Genomic DNA, 25,467 nt, shown 5'->3' with positions numbered 1-25,467 from the left:
CACTGAAGTACTTCAACTGAATAAAGGTCTGTTTGGTACAGACCATAATATTCAGTATCTAGATATATCTTTTGTACTAAAAACACTCCTAAGGGTGTTCAGAGACCAACAGAAAGAGCTCTGAAGATCAAATTCCTACGTGAGACACTTATATGAAATTCTAGCATAGCAACACCCGTCAGGCAAGTGAAAACTGAAAAGCTGAAAAACTATAAGTATTTAAGAGAGTTTAATTCATTAAGAGAGTGCTCTAATCCACTTTAAGCAATTTTTTTTTTAATTACCAGTGGTGGAAAAACAGCTACCTGTATTTATTTCAGCTACCACCTCTTTTTTCTTATTATGGTATAGTCACAAGCAAGGAAGAAAGCTCGTGTAGCTGGTGGCAGTTTTCCTTATCTTCGTATCTGGACCAACAGACATTCATACTCCATTTAGGACAAACTAGAGAACATACTGAAGCCTGAGCATCTGAGACAGCCTAAATAGACACTAGGCTATAAAGGGGTAGCAAAACCAAAATGAATCACTGTCACTTCATGTCACGGAAGGTGTTTGGTTCTCCAGTGTGATTCACTTCTGCTGACACTGTCTACCCATCCCTTCCTCACCACAATTCCCAGGTTTTTTTGCATGTTGTATTCATAGCCCCAAGCAGACTTCAAGACGTTCCCAATAACTGCATGAGAACTGAGGCCAGTCACTCATAGCCACCATTACGTAGAAACTATGACGAAAGACTGAGAACACAGAAAAATAACTACTCTGCTTAGTCAATGGTCCGCTAAATTCACTTTGCCTCCTGTGCAAGAAATAAAGCATGTCAGCCAGGGAAAGTCCGGAAATCTTCCCCTCCTAATTCCTCCACTACATGGTGCCACTTTATAAACTACATAGCTGCAGCTGTTCACTGTTGTCTAGTCTTTAAACAGCCTTATAGGCATACACAAAAAAATAGCGGGGTTTTATTTAAAAGCAAACATTTTATGACAAAAATAGTTGAGGAAAGGACAGACATTCAAAACAAGTATATACAAGGGAAGTAGTCAGATGAGCAAATTTGGCTTCAATTCACACATCTCACACTTTCTTTTTTTAATTTGTGAAATACTGATGTTACATGCAAGAAGGCACATACAGGCTTGTGAAGATGGGAGAACTTTCTGTTACCATTTATGGTCTTAGAAAAGCAGAATAACACAAGAATAGAAGGCAGAAGAATAGAAGAGGAACAAATCATTGCTGTAACACTTAAGATGCTCTTCTACACCTCAGTGCTTACTGCAAAACATGAGCTCCTGACATTTCCTGTCCATTTCTGGGATGCTGATGAGAACAGATTAGATGGGAAAATCTCTTTTTGTTTTTACCTCTGTTCCTGAGAATATATGCAAAAAGGAAAGTAATGCAGTTACACCTCTAGAGCATGAGGACAAATGTTAAATCCATTATGGCAATTTTCACTGGAAGAATTGCTCTTCTATGTTATGTCTCCAAGATTGATATGTGCAAGTAATTTCAGTGAAAGAAAGCACTGAAGCAGAACTTGTATCCTCAACGTTTCCTTCAAAGAATGCCCTGAGGGTTGCAGATGTTTGTCTTCTCACTTATTTCAGTATTTGTTGTAACAACTGTGTTGATAGGAGTAACATAAATTCCATACTAACACTGTTCGTATCCAAGAGACAGATCCAGGAACTCCATCCCTACTGCAACCAAACAGCACCATCACCTCTTCCAGCCACACAGTGAAGACACTGCGACCATAGCAAAACTACCCAGCAGCAAGATCAAATAATTGTACACTGAAATTATATACATTAAAAAGCAACAGTAACTAGAGATACAGACTCAAGGATATCATCAGCTCCTACATAAAGTGTGTGAACAGGAAATGTCTAGCTTCCCTTTAAATTCTTTCAGGAAGAAAATTAGGTACTTAACAAATACAGCTGCTCATTCATCAAGGGCTCCTTTCCATAAACCAGGCTGGACTTTTCCCTGACATATGCCATCTTTGACAGACCTATCCTAAAAGCAGAGTTACCAAATAGGAACATGTTATACCTCTATTAGTTGACACTTTTTTTTTTTTTTTTTTTTTTGGTAAATCTGTATGTTCATTAACAGCAGATAACTAGATACTTGGACAAAGCAGGGGCCCGCTGTGGTACTGTCAGAATTATACACTCAGGGTTAACAATTCAACACAGAAATCATTCCTGGCTCCTTCACACATTTCCGCAGCCAAAGCAGATTAAATTAGTTCTGCTCTGCCAACAGGAGTAATTATCACTACATGCAGTAAAAAATAGCTGTAAAGTTTTCTAAGTGAACAAAATATGGACCCACTGACAGAAGTCTTAATTCAACATCTATTAATGTCTTTTCCTACGCCAGCAAGAGGGAAAAGAGCAACATCAGAGTCGAGAATGGAAGTTTTAACGTTTCTATTGTTCTTATGCATGCTACTTGTAAAGATCCTTAAATCCAGAGTCTTACCAAGGGTAGACAAGGCAAATGGGCCACAAGGAATTTAAAGACAAAGTCAATGCAAGAGATTGAGTGCTCCTGTTTTCAGTAAGCAAATGAAAGCTATAAGGAGATGTGTCACAACAGCACAAGCATTACTCTTTTTCTCACTCTTAGATGAAACATGTTAACTTGCAAATTACATTTAAAGAAGAAACCAACACACATAGGAAGAATATAACAGGTTTATTTTCTCCACTTGGCCTCTTGTTGTGCAAACCATCTCCGTCATTTGTATGATCAATATTTTTCAAGCTCTAAGCAGGAGCAAACAAGCTAAATATTAAATACCTCCTCAACTTTGCTCTCCAAAAGATTACAAAGCAGATATGCTAATAAGATGGCAGAGACAGCACAGTGAGTTCTGGAAGAGGCTGGTTCATTATCAGCATCTCAGCAGCATACAGTCTATACTTTAGCTCTTTATAGTCACTTCAGAACCATTTTTGAGTAACAAAATATGCAAGACTAGTACCATTACATAGCTGTGAAAAATCTTGCTATGAAATGTTCTATGCAAAGAAAAACAACAGACTTTCCTTAATTCATAAAATTAAGGAATAGCTAGGGAGATCTGTAGTGTTATTAGCTTACTAGATGTGGGCATTCTTTGAAGGCCTACACAAAGCACAGGATGCTATGAACTGTAAAACATATTAAATTCCTTTGAACCACTGCTAACACAGTATCAATATTAATAGCATGTTCTTTATTTGCTCAGTTAATGTAGTTATTAAATATTCATAGAAAAGCTCTTAAAATTCCTAACTGACTAGCATTCAATTGTGTCTATTGCATTTTGGCTTGAGTATGAAGTTTTGTTTATGTACGTTTGCTCTTCTCTTTGCTTCAAAGAAAGAAAATGGAAATTGAAACTTGAAAAAAAGCTGAGAAAGCACAAAGGAAGCTCAGCTTTTATTAGTACTGACATGGAGTGAACAGGGGGCAGGAAAAAAAAAGGCTCAGGATTTGTCATGCATTCCTGACTCTCTACTTGGCTATGCTAGCACTACAGCGTTGGTTAAGCAGGTGAGGGCAAAGAAGCATTTAAATTACTTATGTTACTAAGTCAAGTACTCCTACAAGCCACAAAAGTGGCAAGTTCTCATCTCGTCCCTAAAAAGGGACTTGACTCACTAATGATTAAATAGTGGAAAAACAAGAAATAAAAGCCAAACACAAGAAAATTCTGTGTTGAAATGCTTCAGGTAGAACTATTTATGAAACTGACATTTAAAGTAAGACAGTAGTCATTGTGCTGCAAATTGTATTTACAATTGTGACATAGAAAACTGCTTCTGTAAGAGACAGAACTATAAAGGACACTGATTTTTTACTTGGATGAATTGTCATTGGTTCTAACACAGGGTTTCTAATTACTCACATGTCAGCTTAGTTGATGTAATATTAGCAGTGGTATGAAACAGTTTATAGACACAGAAACCTCAAAACCTGCACCTACCTAATGTATTGAAACTTATTGAAGGGGGGGAATCTTTAAGGCAAACAGTCTGTCTGATAGCATTTGTACAGCAAAACAAATGGAAAGCCTGTGCAAGAGAAACTTTTAAAAGTCTCAAAAGCTGTCAACACTGAACCCCGCATGAAAATTCAACACAAAATGGGAAAAATAAATCTTCATAGGCTTAGTCAGTGTCTATTAAATGTGAACCTAACCTAAATAACTCTTAGGCCCTTCTATTTCTTTACCAGCTAATGGCATAGACCATGTGTTAGGTCTATGATTTCCAAAAGGAAGGAACAATATTCTTATTAACATTCATTAGTGTTAACATACATGATTCATTAAATAATTGAAATGTTTTAAATGTTTTCTTGAATCGCATATAAGTACTCTTTTCCAAGCTCTTACAATCATAGAATAAATTCCTAACAAGACCTTAAGGATCTAAGTACAGCTCTCTACAAACTGCTAAATACAAATATGGTTATCATCTAGTTACCTGTTTTAAAAATCCATTGTTAGACTTTTGCTGGTGTGTCACTTCAGGTTTGCAGTTTATTAGACCATGCCCTCCGTGGCAAGGACTGAGCTTCTGATATATTCAGAGAACACTTCTCAAGGATTGCAAGTCAAGTAAGTAGGACAGCTGGGTCCAGAAGGCCAAACCACAAACCGGTAGGAATAGCAGTGAATGAACAACAAACTTCAACAATAAATTTGAAGGATTAGAAGTGAAAACTTGGTGGTTAGAGTGTACTAACTACTTTTTGTTTGTTTGTTTTTCAGTCTGTGATATTTTCTGGAGCTTCAACACATTTACTTGGCAACAAATGTCATCTTTCACGCACTGACTGTTGTACAGCTCAGAGTCGAGGAAGAAAGTCAAACTCTTAACTGCTCAACCTTAACATACACTTGCATGAAGCTTCATCTTACTTATCAAGCTAAGAAAGTTCGATGCTTCTGCAATCTTTATTACCATATATATTGCATTTGAGCGTTTCCCAGTAACAATGAGTAATCTATTAAAAGCAAATTCAGATTTGCTTTACTGGTCCTAGAATCTCACACAATTTTAAGTAGAGCAGTGGGTACCAGAACCTGCAGAATCTGTACTAAGTACAGAAACATAGATATTTCAAGTAAGATACATATATTTATTTCAAACTACAGTGAGGAAAGAAGTTTAATACCATTTACCTCATAAATAATTACAATATTCTAAAACTCTCATGCTTTATCTTATACACTAGAGCAAGTCTTTCAGAGGAATGATGTATTTGGATGATTTCTAAGACTGATTTTTATTTGGTCCAATCATTTGTAGTACTGCATTACCTCAAATGAGAGTTAGAAACTCTTCCAGTGTTAATGACACAGCTTTTTGGAAATACTTAAAAGCTACTACATACACCACACACAATTTGAAGTTTCAGGGGCTAAAAAAAAAAAAGAAAAACCACAGAACACACTTTCTAAGTCAGTCTGCAAAAAATTATCCCCTCTTGCTTGCTTTGAATATGCTACTTACCACTTCCATTGGATGCCCTTCCATTTCCACACTGGAAAGGACAGCAAGTAATTTTCTTTTTCCTCAGGCCTCTCATATCCTCCCACTATGCTGCCTCTTTTCAAAGCTGAAGAATCCTTTTTCTATTGAGCTGTTCCTTATTGTTTCATACCTTTGAAAACCTCTACTGCCCTTCTCTGCACCTTTCTCATTTTATTACATCCTTTTTAAAACAGGTGACCACAACTAAATAATACAGGAGCACTGTGGCTTATGCAGTAGGCTACAATGCCATAATGAGCTATATAATGTATAATAGCATAATAAATGTTTTGGGCACAAAACAAGCCTTGGCAAATGCATTTTGCAAAAACCCTTTGTTGCTACATCCTCCACAGATGTCTACCAGAACAGATTAATGTTCTGAAGAATCTGGTCCAGATGATTATGAGATATTGAAGTAACTAAAACAGTGGTTTGATTCATGACTGCAATTCCTGTGATTAACAAGACATAAAAACACTAATAGCTCTCATCTTCCAAAAACTCTCTAAGGGAAAAGTCAGTTAAAATACAACTCTAATAATTTAGAGACCAATGTCTTTGTACCTACAACTGTTTTCCACAGTAATTCTGAAATCCAGCCAGTGTTAGGCAAACTGCACTCCACTTCTTCAGTGACGTGTAGCCTTCCTAATTAAGAAATTCAAAGTGAAATATTGATACAATGCAAGAATTTATAAGTTTTAGAACAAATTCTACCATCAGCAACATTAATTTACAACATCAACTTAAAACCAGGTGACTCCTTAGGAAGCTGTAGTAGGTTCCCTTTATTAAGGAAGCTGACAAACAATGATAGATGAACCTGACAATATGTTTCAGCTGTACATCATCATAGGTCCTTGTTACCTACAAGGTTGAATTCGCTTACCCCAGCTGTCTGCCAAAATTAAATGCATCACTGAAGGCAGCCTAAATTTGTGTGGGAGATGTGTCAAAAATCACATAAACACCTACTTCCACTAGTATGAATTAACAGCTGTGATCATCTCAGCAGAGGCAAATGAGTGAATGCTCATGGAAATTCAAGTGTCACCTCTGTATGTGGCTCATTTGATGTCACAGCTGAATCATACTGATGTCTTGCCTCACAGTAACATTTGAAGTACACCAATGAACGGTCCAAAACTTTATTTTGAAAATGTCAGTTTGGCATCTCACAAAGTAAAACATAACCATGAGAGTGGTCTCATGAGAAGAAAAGGTATTTATGAAAAGGGTGGAAAAAATAAAATCCTAGAGCACAGGTCAGTATTTATTAGATATCCTAAAACAATCAAATGGTGAATAAACCAAACACTACGAAAGCTCTGCAGCAGAGTATAATTTCGTATTATCTGGACTCACAGTCTGCTGAGCAATTTGCTACAGTACTATCAGGGTTTTAAACAGAGTAACATGGGCGCCAGTGAGAAGTCTGCATTATTGAACCATACTACATGCTGAGTCTTAAAATACTAAGATCACATTTTTCTCCAATGGAATTAAGAAAATTATTCTTACGTTACCAAAATACAGACGGCTGTTTCAAATAGCTCATTATAACCAACATGAAGGCAGGTTCAGTAAAAAACACAACAAAATTGTTGAAAGATCTGGTCCTCAGTCTTCAGCAGGTAAAGTCCATGGGAGACCATACAACACTGCACATGAAAGCTGCCTTTTCAACAAGAGAGCAGAACAGAGTCCTAAATGCAGAGCAAGCTTAACACCTCTCTACACAGCCTCCAACGTGCTGCCTCAGATCCCATAATAATTAATTCTTTCAGCAGTGCAAAAGGCAACCAGCATACTAGCAAAAACCTTTTTGCAGTATTGTATATTGGAAGTTCCTGCAATACAGATTACAAAACTGAGGGATTCTGATGAAACCAGGAGCAGCTATTCAGAGCAGGGGCCAGAACGAGATGTTACGCACAAGCAAGCTCCACTTTAAATAACCACCCAGGGGACTCTACCACCAATACCTTGTTATGTACAACTATCTTGCCACCAGATATTTTCATTCTCTTGCTATGCAATCACCTTGGGAACAGAACTACAGGAAATTCTACCAAAATAATAATTCCAGTTATTAAAGTACAATGTGCTTTGAGTTCTGCCACATTATTCCAAGTGTCTATAGATGATGAACTGTGTTAAGAATAAATTTAAATTAGTTTAAAGAACTCATTCCAGTCTTTAAATTATGGACTTCCAGCTGAATGACTTCAGAACAACACTGCTTGTATATTGGTGACCTCATGAAAAGCAAATTTCTTGAACCACTGTTAAAAACACCTGTAGAAGGTATTCCCTGTTCCAGAAAGAACTGTGTAAATGGTTAACGTTACTTTCATGCTCATGTTTTAATCTCTCTTAAATTTACAAGTAATACACACATCAGTGCTGGAAATGTTCTACCACAGATGGGACCTGAGACGCACTAATGTAGGAAGTCCTCAAGCAGTGCTCTGTTGGTCTTCTGAACTTAGTGAAGAGGTCTTCATCCTTCCTATTTTATTCATAAAATTAATCCTATTAAAAACATAAGGTGCTCATAAACATAGAACAAAATTGATTAAATATGTTGTATTTTACCAACAGTGTATGCTAGCAGGACGCAGAATTTAACTTGGTTTTATAAATACATCCTTATCATCTTAAATTTAAGATCATCAATAAAAATAAGTTTAAAAAGGCATGCCAGAATTGTACAAGATACTGGCTGTTCGCACAAATCTGCATAAAAATCAACAGTCATTCTTGTCATGGCTAAAAAAATTTCTGCATGAGCAGTAACCTATTGCTAGTTTTAGCACTGATGCATACATAAAGGAAAACATAGCAACATAATGTAGAGACAGTGAAAGCAAGTGCCTGCTTGTAAGCTGTAGGAAGATATTTTTTAAACCTATTATGCAAAAGAACACATACAAAAGCAATACAAACAGATGCTATAACATACTTTCAGATCTCTCAACAGGCATCAGCTTACTAAATTGCCTAACAGAACATCACTTCAACACAAATGATTCCTTGGTTGTTTTTTAAATAACATATTGAATGCAAACATTGGAGCTAAGCTGTAAGAGTGTCTAGTAAGCTTAGATTTTGTCTAGGAAGCCTAGTTTTACATCTGATTTTGCCTAGTATTAATCTGTTCTACAGACTATTCAGCTAAACACAATGAAATCTAAATAAAATACAATATGATCCTGGACCAGTTACTATCTTCTGAAAGGCATAATAGCTTGGTGGGACAATAAAACAGGTGAAGATTAGAAGGAATAACAAAATCAATATATATGCAATTTGTAACTGGGAATTTATAACAATGACAGAACTTCCTCTGCCTTTCTATTGAGACTATTTTCAGCACAAGCTAAGAGTGATTTTCAGACAAGTGGACATAATAATACTGCAAGGCCGATTCTTGCCTTTAAGTCAGATAAGCTGAATAGCAGCACAGAGTCCTAGCAAAAGACAAACTTGTTTGATTTGTTAAACAAAGATAATATAGTGTGAACAACTAGACAGAAAAATTATTCAGCAAAACCTTTTTGAATGGATCAGAATAAGTGAGTTTATGTGAAACAAGTGCAGGGAATAGGCAAAACAATTAGAATAAACCCATGCGAGTTAGTTTTGTGGCTGTAACATTCAGGAAATATTTGTATTAAGATCCTGTTTGCTTTTTCCAGAAACTAGCATTTCTCCATTTGTGACAATAATTTGCTACTTCTCAATGTGTGTTTTTAAAAAAAAAAAAAAAAAAAAAAAGACCAGAAATCAGTATACAGTAGGGATCTGAGGTATACAGCATAATTTTTTAACTTTTGCACTGCTCATTTATTTCTAATTAAAACCACAAGAGTGGCTACGTGGGTATTTTATTTTCTATACCAGGGACTGGAAACTCACAAGTTTGTGACTCATTGTTCCCTGGCTGAGAAGGGCTGTGCCACACACAACTGGTCAAACTGACAGATCCTCTGAACGTGACTCACAGGTCTACCAAAACCTCAGTCGAGATCTGCTACCAGCCAGAGGCCACCCCACCTGGAGGTGAGCATCTCCATATGTATTCTTAGCAAATTGTCCCACAGCTGCTCTGCTCAAGCCTTCCCACCTGCTTCAAAAGTCTCCTGGAGACACAAGTTAACCACACATCTGCTAAAGTCTGTTAAATGCCTACACTGCCAGGAAAAAGCAATGCAAACTAAAGTTCAGAGAAGTCTGTTCTCTGAAATTCACAGAGAAGATTACTCTAAGGACAGCAGGGGAACTAATAAACTGTCCACCTTCTATATTATTTTTTAGTATGTCCAGACGCAACTTCTCTACATGGAATATATTTTTTAAGTAAAAAACAAGCAAAACCATCGATTGGATATCAGGGATAATATTTATCAGTCAATATAAACAATAAATAATACATGTAACAATAGATTATTTTACTTCATTTTTGTAAATCACTAGATCTAACCAGCATGATACAGTTTCAATCTCAACAGATTTTAAGCTTTTAAAACCTTTGAGGTATTTCAAAGCACATTTTTGAGAAAGATAAATTAGTGTGATTGCTACTGAAAAGTAGACTGAAAATAATACATTTGAGGTCAACCCTGTAATGTCATCACAGAGACAGAGTAGAAAATGAGTCTTAGATCCTCTGGTTCAAATGAAATTCCATTTTTAATGCCAGTATGCCTTGCCACTGGACAGTATTTCTGACTCCTGTCTCCACTTCTGTCAAAGCAAGCCCAGTCTTCCTGCTAAATGTGGTAATTTCTTGAATGCAGCAGAGAAGAACATGCATAGGATGTCCAAGGATCTCCTAACACAACACCACAACAACATGAAAATGATTTTGCCTTTTTGTCAGCTGCTACTGTTTTGAAAACTTGAAGTTTGGTGATTCAAAAAAAAAAAAAAAAAAAAAAAAAAAAAAAAAAACACCAAACCACATACCCATTTCAAAGCCAGTTGGGGGGGGTTGGTGGGGCAGGAAGAAAACATCTGCCATTCATTTATTTGTTCCTTCTAATTCCTGGAAGACTTCTAGCTCTGAAGAAGGTTATAATCATCTTAAGCCAATTCAACAGTGTGTTATCATTAATGCTAAGGGAGTAGGCATAACTGAAATAATTTTTCTAACGCTGACCTAAAAACTTTTAAAGTATTTGGTCATCACACATCCTTCCAATGAATCTGTAGTCACTCAAGATCTCTAACTTACTTTCCCCTTGGGACATTAACAAACTTTCAGTCAATAATTTCAGGCACATAGTAGGGTACAGCATTACTTTCCAAAATGCAGAAATACCTTCACACTGTCATAGCCCACATCTGACATGTTTATTTACAAGAAAAGGGAATCATACCAAAAAATGAGAAAACTCCACAGAAGAAAGCATCAGAAATTCAGTGAAACAAGCCAGAGATGCAGGTGATACAGGAGAGAGAGCATGCCCATAAGAAAATGAAAACTACATAGTTACTACGTCCTGCACAGATGCAGACTTAGAAGACTAAGCACATTCGTAAGTGAACACAGCGACATGACAACGGTTGGAAAGGAATATGACTAAATCAAAGAGCACAATACCTTTTTAAAGGAATTTCCCTAGTTGAAAATCACTCTTATAACTACAAAGAGTAAATAAAGTTGAAGAAAGCATAAAAGAGTGGGCCAGACCTTACAATTGAAAACTTTAATGATAGAAAGCATCAGTGCAACCAGAAAACTAAGCAAAAGCCCCCTTCTTCCCAGCAGCATTTTCAGTTCTGAAGAGCATGTGAGGAAAATGATTCTAAAGTTATCTAGTATCCAATAATGAAGTGAAAAAAATCACTGACCTGGATTAAGTTCTCATCAGTATCATGAAACAAATAGTTTAAAGCTGCTCTAGTACTTCAAATGATACAAAAATCATAAAATCAGCCACCATAGTAGGATGAATGCCACAAATAATTATTCTTCAAATAGATGTTCTCCATTAAACCAGGAACTACATAACGAAATTTTAATTTAGTCCCATAAGAACCTTTAAAAAAAAAAAAAAACCAAAAAACAAAACACCAACTCTCAAATGGTAATATTGAACTGCTTCATGCTCACAAGGCATGAAATGATGTGAAGAAGTCAAGACAAGAAGTGTTTGTTTACAGGACAGTTACTGACCATTTATGCCTTGACCTTACTGAGCTTTCAATTATACCACATCTACAGACTTCGGTGGGCATCGTTGTTCTTCTCTGCCTGCAATGCCTATTAATTATACCAGGCCTATAAAGACTGTGTCTATTCACAGAAAGCAAGCAAGCAAAACTCCAGAAACCTGAAGAAACAAATTGTATTCTCAATAATACAAAAAAAAAAAAGAGTTTCCAAGTAACCTGTGATATTCTTAAATTTCCATCCAACCTGATCTATAGTTGCCATTAGCTATCAAGGTAATCCCTCAGGGGCACCATCATGTTGCAAATGCTTTCTCTCACAATACAGATATTTAGTCATAGTGGTTGTTTCATCTTGAGTATAAATAGTCCTCTCACCTTCAGCATGGGAAGCAGAAATAAAATTATCATGTCTAGCAGCCCCTGAAGAGTAAGTGGAGCTCACTGGAAAAAGAGAGAAAGAAACCATGGCAATTGATTCCCAAAGTGAGGGAGTCGCAGGATGAGCATGCTGGCTAGCAGGGCTGGCTACTTCTGCCTTGCAAGCAACATATACAATCAATCTGAAAAGTGGTTAAAAATAATTATCATTCCCATCCCCATCTGCTCCCTCAGGACACAACCCCATAAAAATGTTGCTCAAGCATTGCCACAGTGGCACAAACCTCTAGAGGTTAGTGGGAAGGGCAGGAATCAAGCAATGCTGCTTTTGAAAAGAAGTTCCTAGCATCACTGGTTTACTCACTCTGCAGACTGCCAGCACTAGCTTTCATCCTCATCACTCCCCACTAGTCTTGTCTATCACATCACCTGTAGCAAGCAGCAAAACAATTTTGGTGAGACACATATATTGGAAATCCCTGACTACAACAGGAAGGAGGCAGAAATTCTTAAAACAATGGGTAAAAGCAAAGCAATCACCATTTATGAAAAGTAGTCACAGAAAAGCAGCATAAAACAGCCCAACAGGTGACTGCTGTTCAAGTGCTGTCTGGTCCCCCGAAACCCCTGTGTTTGCTGGTCCTAAAAGCATAACTACCACTGGAGCCTTCCTGCCTGGCACTCTCACCTACACGGGAAGCAGCTTCCGGAGGAGATGCATTCTCATCCATGTAGGAAACAGATTTCAGAGGATCTGCAGAGGGATGAGGCCAACAGGAACAGTGAAGACAACGCGGCAGGGAAAACAGCTGAAAGGGAGAAAGAGCATCAGGAAAGACGGAAACAGATGCTCTGGAGGGAGAATACCAGGAGGAGAGTGAAGGCAAATGGAGAAGGTGAAAGTAATATAGTCCAGATTGAGAGGAGAGAGCACGAGCACATAACAAGCTACAGAACTGAGGTGAGTCAAAATGAGGGAGAAGCAGAGACACAAAGGAAAGAAAGAAAAAATATATATTAAATTTAAAAATAAAAAAAAAAAAAAAAAAGAAAAAAAAAGCCCAGACACATCAGAATAATACCTCTTACTAATCACAGAGCAGTCTGGTTTACTGATAGATGAGACCAAGCCACCTGAGTCAGGGTAGAAAAACGTGAGGAACAGGGAAAATTGATAAGAGGTTTTCACAAGCAGAGCTGACATGAAAATGAAATATCCTACAGAAATCCTAACATTTCTAAATTTGCTACTCTTCCAAATCAAGATGAAAGGCATTTAAAGTTCCTTAAACCTTAATGTGATTTTATTGAAATACTGGATTTTGAGGTCAAACTCTAATGATATTCAGCACAAAACAGGTAAAGCTAAATACTACTGCAATTATTTTCCAAACAGTTTACAGAATGTCTTCCAAGAACAGCATTCCTGCAAAACCTTTTGAGGATTAATTTTCTTGTAGATCTCCTCCACCACAAATTTAACTAACAACATCAGATGAAATCACTGCTCCTCACTGAAATGAAAGAGATGCATCACTTAGGAGTCTTATTTCCAAACCTGAACAGTTTAGCAAAATATATTTGTGGTCCAGAAAGTTGAGCCACAAATTTTGAAAACCATTTTTCAGACTTAGAGAGACATTCCCCACACCTGCCCTCCCCATAGCATAGATATGGCAATGAGAACTGAGGCAGAAAGACCAAGTTCTTAATTAATATGACAACCACCATCAGAAGACCTATGCAGAGAAACCCCAACAAAACACTAGTTCTGCCCCAACAGGGAACATCTCAGCCTTTCTTCACTGCTCATCAGAGGCCATATGAATTCACAGCCACTGTTACACCACTGACAGAAGAAGGATCTACTCTTCAGGCCTATTCCAAGGAAGGTGTGCTAAGAGACAAAGTTACAAAATACACTCTCTCTTGTTCTAGGAGTCTTCTAATTAGCAGGTTTTTTTCTTATGTTTCTCCCATTGGCCATGGCCAACAACTTAAAAAAAAAAAAAAAAAAAAAAGTGAGTAGTACTCTAGGAATACCTGTCATTGTAACTGGGAATCCCATACACAACTGGAAGAGATTTTTTTTTTTTATTCTTTCATAATAAATATTTTTAAGACTAGAGAATAATTCACATTACATTTCTTATTGCTAGAGCTTTGTGCTCTTGAAATAATGTGATGAGCTATGGGGCTTACAAGCTACAAAAACCTAAATTCTCAGAGAAGAGAATACAGATAGTTTAAATTCAGCAGATTCCCCAGAGGTCCGTGAATCTGAACAATTATAGCTGGTAAAACACACAAATTTGAAATATGCTTCCAATCTGCTGCTCAGGAGTTTCTCATGAAGAGCAGCCCCCTGTTCCTGGCATGGCTCAGCCATTCCTACATCCACACCGTCTCCCATCACCATGTCTGCATTCGCATGTAAATCACACAGGTCCCAGTCAGCAAAGGCTTTCATCTCAGCTAATCAATTTACCAGGGTCTTCCACAGGAAGGGAAATCTACAGGACTCTGATAGAACTAGAGAGGCATTCCAATAGGATTACTGGAGTCATTTCTGTAACACTTCATAAACCCTGCACAGCACAGAGACAGTAGCTACAAGCGTTTTCTAAGGTACAGTCCTTCTAACCAACAATATCACTTAAAAGCATCACTGAGAACAACAAATGTGGAGTTAAACCTCAGCTTTTGCAAAGATTGCCATCTGTTCAGCATGCTTTACAGTGAAACCGGTGGCCTCAGCACAATCCACAGAGAAGATGCATCACCATATTCAGTGCTTCCAGCCACAACTGCAAACTGAATGAACACAGACCCTGAATAACTTTCTCATGACTCCTTGTAGTGACTCACATCAAGGCACAGCAGTGGTTAAATTCACCCTGTCCTCTTTGTGATAGATAAAATGAAGATCAAGACATAACAGGGGCAGGCAGAACTCAGAACAAAATGGCTCAAGTGAACCCCATTTCAGACTCCCATAAAACCTCAGTATAATTAAACACCTGCTAAAGACCACTTAAGGTTTTAACATATTCTCCATTTTCAAAAATGCTCTAGGAATTCCCTTGAAACAGACACCCCTAAGAGAACACACATCCCTAATGAGAGAAAAGGAATGTGGGAAATCAAAGCTCAGCAGAAATATTCAACAATATTTTAAAATAAGCAATTGCCATTTCAGAGAAGTATTTGATACAACCTGAAATCCTGTGTCGCTTTGTGCACACATAGAGAGTGTAAATCACTAAAAGAAAGTGAAACTCAAATGTTTCCTCATGCAACTTGGTGAAATTTAGCAAAACTAGTACTGCTCTGAAATGCAAAATGTGAGCTGCAAAGTAGCATGAAGATTTTCAAAACATCCACCAAAATACAAATTAGGTTTTTAAAGCTTGGCAGAAATCTCTTTTCAACCAAGCAAACATCAACTGACCACGAGGCCAAAGGCAGCAGCCCTGCAACAGCACTTCAGGGAGCCTCAGTATTTCTATTTTGAGAGTAAAAGGAGCTACAAGCAATAGTTTGAACATTCTCTCTGGTGTTTCCTACTTTCTACCTAGTCTCCAGGAAAAAGAAATTCAAAGCTTGATCTAAATCCTACAGAGATAAGTAGGATTAATGAGTGTTTACCCTGAGTTACAGTGCCCATGGTAGGACTATATAATCATCATACCTTCATCCAGAGACACCTGAAATCTGACAGGTACATTAGTACAGTGGAGGTGTGGTCCTCCTTTAGTCACCTCTGCATTGTAATCAGACATATTTACTCATTGATCCTAGGGAATTCAAGGGGAAAAATAACATGGCTATCATGGCCTTACATCAGCAGATACAAGGCATCACTGTTACCTAGGGTAGTAGTTGGGGAGAATTTGAAGTCAATCACTGAAGCATGTAAATATAATTTAAATCGTGACTGCCAACATGCAAGCAAAACACAAGGAATTACACAGGCCATGATGGTGGTGTCGTTATTACACTATTAATTTAGAGCATGGGCAGCAAAACCAATGCATTTTCTAATCATGAAATCTGCTGCACAAGAGTGAAATGAGGCTGCTTTGCCAGTCGAAACTTTCAAGGGCTAAGCTCTAATCATTCTGCTTTCCTTGACTATAAGGCTTCTTTCCATGTGGAAACAATGTGAATATAGGAACCATCAATGGAACAAAGTATCCTGAGTATAGATTATATAGCACATACCCTTATATAATTTGAAAAAAATAGGTAAATTTGATTGTATCAGGGCTTAAAGGACAAATCTAAGGATTCTGGAAATACAAATCATCTTGTCCTGGTAAGCTTTACCAGTTAAAAAAGAAATGCTTTTAAAAATGCTTCATGTTTTGGTTTGTTTGTTTGTTTTCCAGAAAAATTTGCTTACAGCAACAACATCAAATATACATTTTGTTTGTTTCTGCAAGGCATACCATACCATATTCTCTGTATCATTTAAAATAAATTTAAATTTATTTTAGAGGAATAAAACTAGTGAAAAATAGGTAATGACAGATAATCTCTACTAACCATTTGTAAAATAAAATTATAATTGAAAGTAAAGGCAATTTACAGTCCCAAAATATTTTGGATTGTAATACAAGACATATTAATCTAATTTTCCCAGTTACATTAGTTCATACCTGTAGGTCTGCAAGAGTGTTTTAAATAGTACAAGTGGTTTTATACAAATTGCTAAGATACCACTACATTACACAATTTGTGACTAAGGTTTCATATTTTGAATATTAAAAAAAATAAAATAAATACCTTATTAACAGTCCTTCAGTATTCCACGTTACCAAGACATTCACTGTTGTCATTTAATATGGAATGAAAGAGGGTCATTGACTGATATTTTTCTAAAAGATACATTCTCACTTAATTGCACTGGAGCCAATAGCATTCACTGAGCTTTGAAGGAATATCTTTCTTCTAAATATAAAAATTCAAAACCTCACTATAAAGATGTCAGCTCAGACTGCATTTTACATATTGCAAAGTCTTAGCAAGCAGCTGCTATTTCACAATGCTTGAAGTCTTAAACTTGGCTTGTCAACATGAAGTAAGGAAAGAAGAGGTAGCTCCAGATGATGTTGAGTAAACTGGAAAGTGCAGGAAAAAAAAAAAAAAAAAAATAATAGCTGATTGTTTTCTCCTACCTCTTACATATTCTTTTTGTATATCCTTCTCTCTCCCCCTGAGCCCTTTTGATTTATGCATTTCTTTTCATAAGCAGTCCTTTAACTTGCCACTATCACAGGTCTCCCACCTTTGTCAGACCAGGCTCAGAAAATAACTTGGCTTCTCCCACACGACACAGTAGCATGCCATACACAGACATAATTTAAATTATCCACTGCTGGCACACACTATCACCTCTGTGAGAAACCACTAGGGATATTTTTCCTGTTAATGCATCAAACAGCTTCCAGCACACTAAAATTTTGTGCAGGAGGGGACATTTGAGACAGTTCTTGGCATATGCTGCATTTAATAACTGCATGATAAATACAGCATGTAAAATAAGGCTTACAATACAACTTCAGTCTTCCCTTCCCCTCAACCAAAAAGAATCAATGGGAAAAAAAAAAAAAAAAAAAATCAACTTTCACATTTTCTCCATCTTCTCCATTTTCTAATTACCTAGAAAAACTGGGTCACTACTTCTTTGTCAGTTGCTTTCCTTATCACAAAGCATAGAGGTCATATTAAGGTTTTCCTTTGAACAAATATTTGTTCAAAATATTTTACCAAGTCAAACATGTATAAGTTCATGCATATGTATATCTACTACACATATGGATAAATACATATGTTATGGATAATGCAGCTTATGGATATTTCTCACAGCCAGTACAGTTTTCATTTGGATTAATCATGGAAATAATAAAGTTCAATGTGGCAGACACATTTAGTGGACCGAAAGATTGAAAAGCAAAAAGACTGAAAAAATCTGGGAAGTTCAAAAAATATTTTTAAAATATTTACATTGAATACGCAAGGTCAGTTTTATATAATTAAAAAAATCTGTTTTGTTTTGTTTTTTAACACCTCTCTTCTTTCTACACACTTATAAAAAACTGAACTAGTTCCCAAACTCTTGATCAAGCCCAAAAGCTTTTGCAGTTTCAGACAAACTCTATCTATCTAAATGTATCTCTGTGGTACTTCCTTAATTCAACCTTGTACCTAACATAACAAGCAAACACAGAATAAGAGTTATTTTGCACACTAGTTCACTCAAAGATATCTCTGCCCAAGGAAAATATATTATCGATATTCCATGACTTCCAGGAAGGGTCACAAGCACCACCCCGAATCCCTTTTATTTTATCATTTAGTTTATCTTGTCCTTGTTAAGATGACAGACATAAATCTCAACCTCATGCACAGAGGTCAGCATATCCATTCACATTCCACTCTTTCTCTTTTAAATAACATGCAGAGTCATGAGATGATTCCCTTTTCTTCATTTGCAGAGCCAAGTGGCACATGAACTTTGATACCCTTACATTTGGCGTGCTCTCCCAGGCTAAAATTTGGAAGGAGAAAAATCAAGCAGCACAGCTGCAGGGAGACACCCATTGGGGAAACATGGGGAAGCATACCACCTGCGGGGAGCTGGCAGAGGTGGGATGTGCAGTCTTAGGGGCAGATCACTGTTATCATCTAGGGAGGATGGAGAAGCTCCAAGCAAAGGGCAGGATCAGAGGAAGAGCAGAGGTATGTCTCTCGGCACACCCACAGCAGTTTTCCTGTCTAGCAATCTCTCACAAGTTAACTAAATGCCTTGCAAAAACCATTTCAAAACCAGTTTGCAAAGGACTAAAAGATAAGCATTAAACAGATGACATCTTCTGCAAATCCACTGTAATCCATTGGTTTAGGCTTTATATTTCTGATAATAAATTATTCAAGTTCTTGTATTATTATGATTAAACATTAGGATTAGTACTTTCTGTTATGGATCACTTCTATTTTATTACTTTCACCAGCCTATGTTAGCCAAGAGGCGGCGTCTGAACAGCGGCTACACCGAACAGCTCCCATGGAAGTCAGATACTGAGCAGCGCCCCGTCCTCCATCTCACTGTCACTAAGCACCAGTGCTACACATCAGGGGAAACCCTGCAACGCACTAGCACAGCAGTCATATCCCCACAATTCATTTAGCACGTTCCCTCTTCCAGCTCCTTTCCTAGTAGCTGCAAGGTTTAGTGCTTCTTCAGTAAGACCACTGCCTGCAATAGTGCCTGCAGTAAGACCATTTTCACAACACCAACTCTCAAGTCTGATTCAGGCAGACTCCCCTATAGTTAAAGGCCAAAAGACATTATTTGATCCATCTTCCAAACCTCCTTTTCTGATGGCACATGCACTGCTTGAAAGTAACAACTAATGTTGCAAGCTCATGGGAGTTCAAACAGTGAAGTGTTTTTAGGCCTTCACACAAGAGCTGTTAATAGACCCCAAACTCTCCTGTTCTGTTCAGTCACAGTGGAAAAAAACCTCGACATGAGTGTCCCTGAACCCAAAAGTTTCAAATCTCATGCAAAGCCCATGTGTAATTTTTCACAGGGGACCTAGCACTGAGACACACCAACTTCTCAGAGAGGAGCCAGGCAGCATTCAGCTGGCAGCCTGGAGGCAGAAGATTCACTGGCAAAGCATCACCACTTGTCCTTTAAATACGTGAGGTTCGGGCAGGGGGGAGTTGTTTGGTTGTTTTTTTTACTTATATATGTGAGGCTTACTTTCTGAAAAGCATAACTGACTGAATCAGCTTCTGTTCTTCAAAGGGCAACTTCCACTGTCCAAATATAAATATTTTCATAAACATATGGAAATGCAGACAAAAACAGCCAGCACTCAAACATTTTCTAAACCCAAACATTTTGCCCTCTAAAACAACTGAAACATTTCTCTTACACAGGCATCCTTATCTCCAAAAAAGGTAAGGGGGCTGAATCCACAGATTTAAAATGCATAAGACAGCCCATGAGAACAGCTGTGACACAAGGTGCGTGGCTGGTGGTGGGACAAAGGCATGCAGTTGCCCATGCTAGCCAGCCCATAAAAGAGAATGTACCCACTGCCATTTGGTCAAGCATGTGTTTGTGTTGCAATGATGAGCATCACCAGTCCCAGTTTCTATTCCCGCCCCAAGAGCTGGCAACAGTTGGGTGCTTACAGAACAAAGCAACAGTGCTCCTGTTTGGCTGAACGAGGCTCCACCGAAGAGCAGCAGCTGAAGCAGCGGCATCAGTCACAATCCTTCTACACTTGTGATGCAACTTTTAAGGGGTTACCAAGGTCTACTGAGCAAATCTGATAAGCATCACTGACATATGATCTGCCACATTCATTCTGAAAAAACAAATATGTAATGAAGTGGAAGAGACGTGACTTTCTTGTGTCAGAGCCCAAACATCATCTACTCCTAGGTCTGCCTGAGGCACCATCTCTCTCTTTCCTGTTCTTTGGTGCCACTGCATTTATAACTAGCCTCCAAGACGTGAAAATTTGGTTCATAAAGAAAAGCCTGACAAACATCGGTAGCAGTAAAAGACTAAAACCACGCAGTCTGCCTTCCACAAGACCCATTTGTGAAGCCTTCATCTACCCTTCTCATTATCTGTTTTCATTGCTCAAAAACTGTGCAGTAAGAGTCCTCTGAGCCGGTTGAAGATTTTGCAGCAGAAAACAACATCAAAACAGGGAGTCTGGGAGCTGCAGCTCAATTCTAGAAGATGACAGATAAGGGCCACATGACGTTCAAACAGTTCAGCTGAGCAGTACAGACACAGCTGCATGTTCAGGCAGACTACGCAGTCAGCGGCCAAGACGATTTCCATCCTAATGCTAACTCTGCTCTGGTACCCCATGCCTCGAATGGCTATAAATCACTACTCTACAAGGAACAGGAGAGATGGCTACTGTTTCTATGGGACCACAAGATCCTATGATGCAGCAAATGTATTAATTTACTGACAAATATTATTCTGACAAAACTCAAAATGTAGGGCTAAACTTCAAGTAAGTCTCACCAAATCAATAATCTTCAGGCCTGTGAGGCTTCAGCATAAGTTACTGCTACATGCTCTTTACAGTCTCAGTAAGAAACTACAAGTAACTTGCAGAATTTCAACCTACTACATTTTCAATAACAATTTCTGAAATTTGCACTGAGTGATCCTTTCCAGCAAGAAGTATCTCCTCCAAGAAGCTTTTCATTAAACCTCACACAACCTCACTAAGATAGCAAACTCTTGATCTCGCGGAAAGCAAAGTCAACGTTCCCAGTAAAGGCTGCAGAGTTACCCATTATAGGTTTTGATCCAACAACAGTTCATGTACGGCAGAAACACACCACTAGAGAGAGCGGTCTGCAGTACCATGAGTGCAGGATCCTCAGGGGAAACAGTAGTGACACAGACAAGGAGGCAACTGTCACAGCTGTGAAACAATTCCAGTAGCTGCATTATAGATGTATAAAACTCAAGTTCAAAATGTGCATTACAAACAATCAAAAATCTACAATTATAATCCACAGTTCAAACGGACTTGGAGAAATAAATTTTAATTTTTATTCCCAAACCTGCTCTAAGAAAGAAGAGAGGAGAATTTTGATACTTATTCTTTGTAGAGAGAAGGAGACCACCATGGCTTTAATTTGTCAAAAATTATAAGTAATATTTGTCCAGACAAGCAACATTAATCTCTGATTGAAGTTGATTCAATGAGTTAGCTATCCAGAAAATACTGCGTAATATTATGAGGACACCTTCCCAGTTCATTAAATAAAAATGAAAGTCTGTTTCCATACTATTTATCCATTCAAAGCAGGGCAAGAAACCATTTCTAACAGTTCATACACAAAGTATTTATAATTCTGCAAGCTCAAAACTGAAAAAGAGTCAGTTTGGAAGCAAACCGTCTAACTATAACAAAAATATAAACCAGGGCTCTGGTACAGTTTAGTAAGTCCTGAAAGTCTCACAGAGTTTGAACGGTACAGAACTTATCTTCCATTTGGAGGAGCCCACCCTCACATCACTCAGATAAAGTGTTGCCTCTGCATATGCACTTCAAGCAGGCACTTGAGCTCTCAATTACTGGAGATAGCCTTTATACCATTGACATGCAGACTATGGTCTGGAAGTTTTTATTCTGACTAGCTGAAATATACCTGATGCTTTTTTCCCCGTTTTGCACTGTGGGTTTACAGAAAATGTCCACTTGGCGGTAAAACATAGCTGATAAAAGAAGTGATTAAAAAGAAAAAATTAACTGGCTTTGTGAGTAAGTGGGGACAATGAACGTTCCTCTCAAAAGTGTAATTGACTAGCACTGCCTTTTGCCAGTATCCTAAACATGAATGGCAGTTTTGATTCCTAGAGACCTAAAATAGAATGGTAACACTGAAATGTTACAATGTATCTGTTTCTCAATGTTTTAAAACACATGAAAGGCTCAGATGTTTAGTTTCCTTTCAGACATCATCTGCTTGGCTGCCAGTCTGTGGAGGCATAGGTGTGCGTGAAGCAGTGACAGGAAGTAACATATATATATAGAGCCTCTTCTCGTTGAATTATTCATGTTATCTCGATATCAGAAGCCAGCTTTATGAGGTGCAGTAACAAAACGTCAGTCCCAACTAAAAAATGCATTTAAAAGGAGATTCAGTCGGAATTACAAATTATTATTTAACTAAAATACCAGTTTCAAAAGCTAAACATTAAAAGCTCTGACAAGAAAAAAAAATACTAAAATACAGGCAACCGGTTATCAAGAACGCGATTTCTCATTACTAGTCGCTCTTTAACATTCCGCTTCATAGGTCGCAAAAAGATGCCCAGGTCAGGTGACGAGTGTTTCCATTGCTTATCTCGCCCAGTTCCCCACAGCCCCCCGCCCAGGCCCGCTCGGCTCCCCCGCCATCCCACATCGCCCGGACCAGCACCCTGTCCCGGCTCCTTCCCGACCTCCCGGCCCCTTCGCACTCCCTCTCTCTCACGTACCTCGGAAAATCCAGAAAAACTGGAAGCAAGAGGTCAATTTGTATTATAAACTGCTCACGCGAAATATTAACGTACACAAAAACGTTAAACTGCCGACTCCGGGGCGGCTGCAGGAACTTCTCCTCAGCACAACCGCTCGCGCCCCAACCGCCTCGCGCAGCAGGCGCGGAGCCCCCTCGGAGCTCTTGGGAGCCGCCAGCCCGGGGCTGCTCTGCCGCGGCCGGAGCTCTCGCTCACCGCCCGGCAGGAGCGGGCCCGCCCTCCGCAGCGGCGGCGGGGACCTGCGCCGGGCGCGGAGGCTCCAGGCTGGAGACCGGCAGCGGCCACGTTCAACTTCCCGCACCCCGCGGTTCCCGCTCCGCGCCGCCAGGAGCCGCAGGCGCGGCACGCGGAGACCCTGCGCGCGGCGCGAGGAGCGGAGCGGCCACCGGCGCGCGGGCAGCGAGGGGCGCGGCGGGTCCGCGGTCGCACCTGGGACATCTGCGGGCGCAGGTTGATCTCCTTGAGGTTGATGGAGTGGCTGCGCAGGTTGTTGAGCAGCTGGCAGAGCAGGACGCCGTCGCGCAGCGTCTGCGCCAGGTCGAAGACCTGGGCCGTGTCCCAGGTCACCCGGTGGTTAGGCGGCAGCACCTTGCAGCTGATCAGCCACTGCCCGCACTGCTTCCAGGGCTCCATCCCCGACACCGCGCCGCGATGCTGCGGCCGCGGCGGACCCTGCTGCGCCCTCCTGCCGCCGCCACCGCGGCCGGCTCGGCCCGCCCCGCGCCACCCCCGTATCCGTGCCCGCCCCGGGAGGCGGGTCCCGCCCGCCCCCCGCATCCTGCCTGTGGCACCGCGTCCGTGTCACGGATCCGCGGGCAGCTCGGGGCCGCCTGGGCTGAGGGGCGAGCGCGGGGCGCGGCCCCGCCGCCCTCCCTGGGAGGCGCTCATCGCGTTTGATCTTGCAGCGTACTTGGGGTGGCAAAAACAAAGCACCTGCGGCGTACAAATTCAGCTGTAACAAAATGGCACAATGTTTTGTTCGGGTTAATTTTCAGTCTTTTATCTGTTCACTAAGAAAACAGCTAAATGCTCAGTAGAGGTCAAAGCAGAAAGCTGCCCGGCATTATGGAAGATGGTCTCACAGCTATTTCTAGAAATGATAAAGAATATTGCCATTGTTTTCCTCTTTGTTCTCCCTTAAAGTATTTTACACTAAATGACTTGAATTTTATTTGCACTTTAAATAATATTGAAAAAAAATGTTACAGCTTCCAACATGCATGCAGGCAGCTTCAATTTTTCTTTTTAATATATATACATGTGTGATTTTAAATTACTAAAGGTGACAAACTCCAACAACAGACAATACAAACACCAGAGTTCACAGTATCTTCTGCATCTCAAAAGCTATTATTTCCTTTGGATTTCTGAAGCACAACTGTTTTTATCCTCTACTACAGTGGTTAATAAAATAAAATATTAAAAAATTAAAAATAAAAACCACAGACACAAACATCATAGAAAATGCTTTTAAAGTAAAATTAATGGGTAATCCATGGGCGGAGAGAACCCACAATCCAGGGTGAGAACGCCTCCTAACAGTAAAAAACTAACATGACTATTAAAGATGGCCCACAAATATCCCTGTTTTTCACATCTCCTCTGTTGAAAGCACTTAACTGCTTTTTGAGATCAGAATAAACCCACAAATGGTTTTGATAATTTCTGAAAGAATTAATACAGAAGTTCTGGGAATTAACTGTAAAAACATGCAAGTGATTTGCATGTTTCAGTAAGCTTAAAATGCTGCTTCACTTTTTAATTCTTTCAAACAGGTGATATGATGGCTATGCCAGGCATTTTCCTGAGCAGACAGTGGTATTAACTGTGGATCATGAGTGCAGGGCTGCAGAACATGCCACAGAACAGCTCACTACTTTGCATTGCAATCAGCCAAAAAGAAAAACATGGCCCTCAGAAAAGAAGGATCCAGCTCCATCATCTGTAACACCTGTGCCATCACCCAGCAGATGATGAGATAAGATAGGTGTGACTTACTACATAATTAGAGGCAGAAATGTTGCTCAAGGACATCTGGGAACAGCGTTTGGTTCTATTCCTAGAGATGCACAAAGTCTCAAGCAGCCAGCTTGCTTTTCAGACCTCTGCTTGTGTTAGCTGGGCTTGCAAATTCAAGAGGCTTCCAGCTCTGACCACAAGCTCACAAAACTGCTTTGCGCAGGCCTGGCCTGTCAGAGCTGAAACACATTTTAAGAGAATACAAGCTCCAATTAGCAGTAAGTGGGTTTGTGTGAATAAAAAAAGGGATCC

The 25,467-nt window shown here is 39.2% G+C and overlaps 1 protein-coding gene across 1 annotated transcript in view; it reads right to left on the bottom strand.

The window, feature by feature from the left end:
• VAV3 (vav guanine nucleotide exchange factor 3) overlaps nucleotides 1-23,908 on the bottom strand; it is a 161,777-nt gene extending 137,869 nt beyond the window's left edge. The window contains exon 1 of the mRNA XM_082052620.1: nucleotides 23,626-23,908. Coding sequence (XP_081908746.1) covers nucleotides 23,626-23,829 — 204 coding nt within the window. The 5' untranslated portion in view covers nucleotides 23,830-23,908. The remainder of the gene's footprint in view (nucleotides 1-23,625) is intronic.
• Nucleotides 23,909-25,467: the final 1,559 nt, after the last annotated feature.

Source organism: Streptopelia decaocto (assembly GCF_964273445.1).
Source record: "Streptopelia decaocto genome assembly, chromosome: 5".
NCBI classification, from domain to species: Eukaryota; Metazoa; Chordata; class Aves; order Columbiformes; family Columbidae; genus Streptopelia; species Streptopelia decaocto.
Note: the sequence above shows the minus strand (reverse complement) of the source record. Positions and strands in the feature narration are given on the sequence as shown.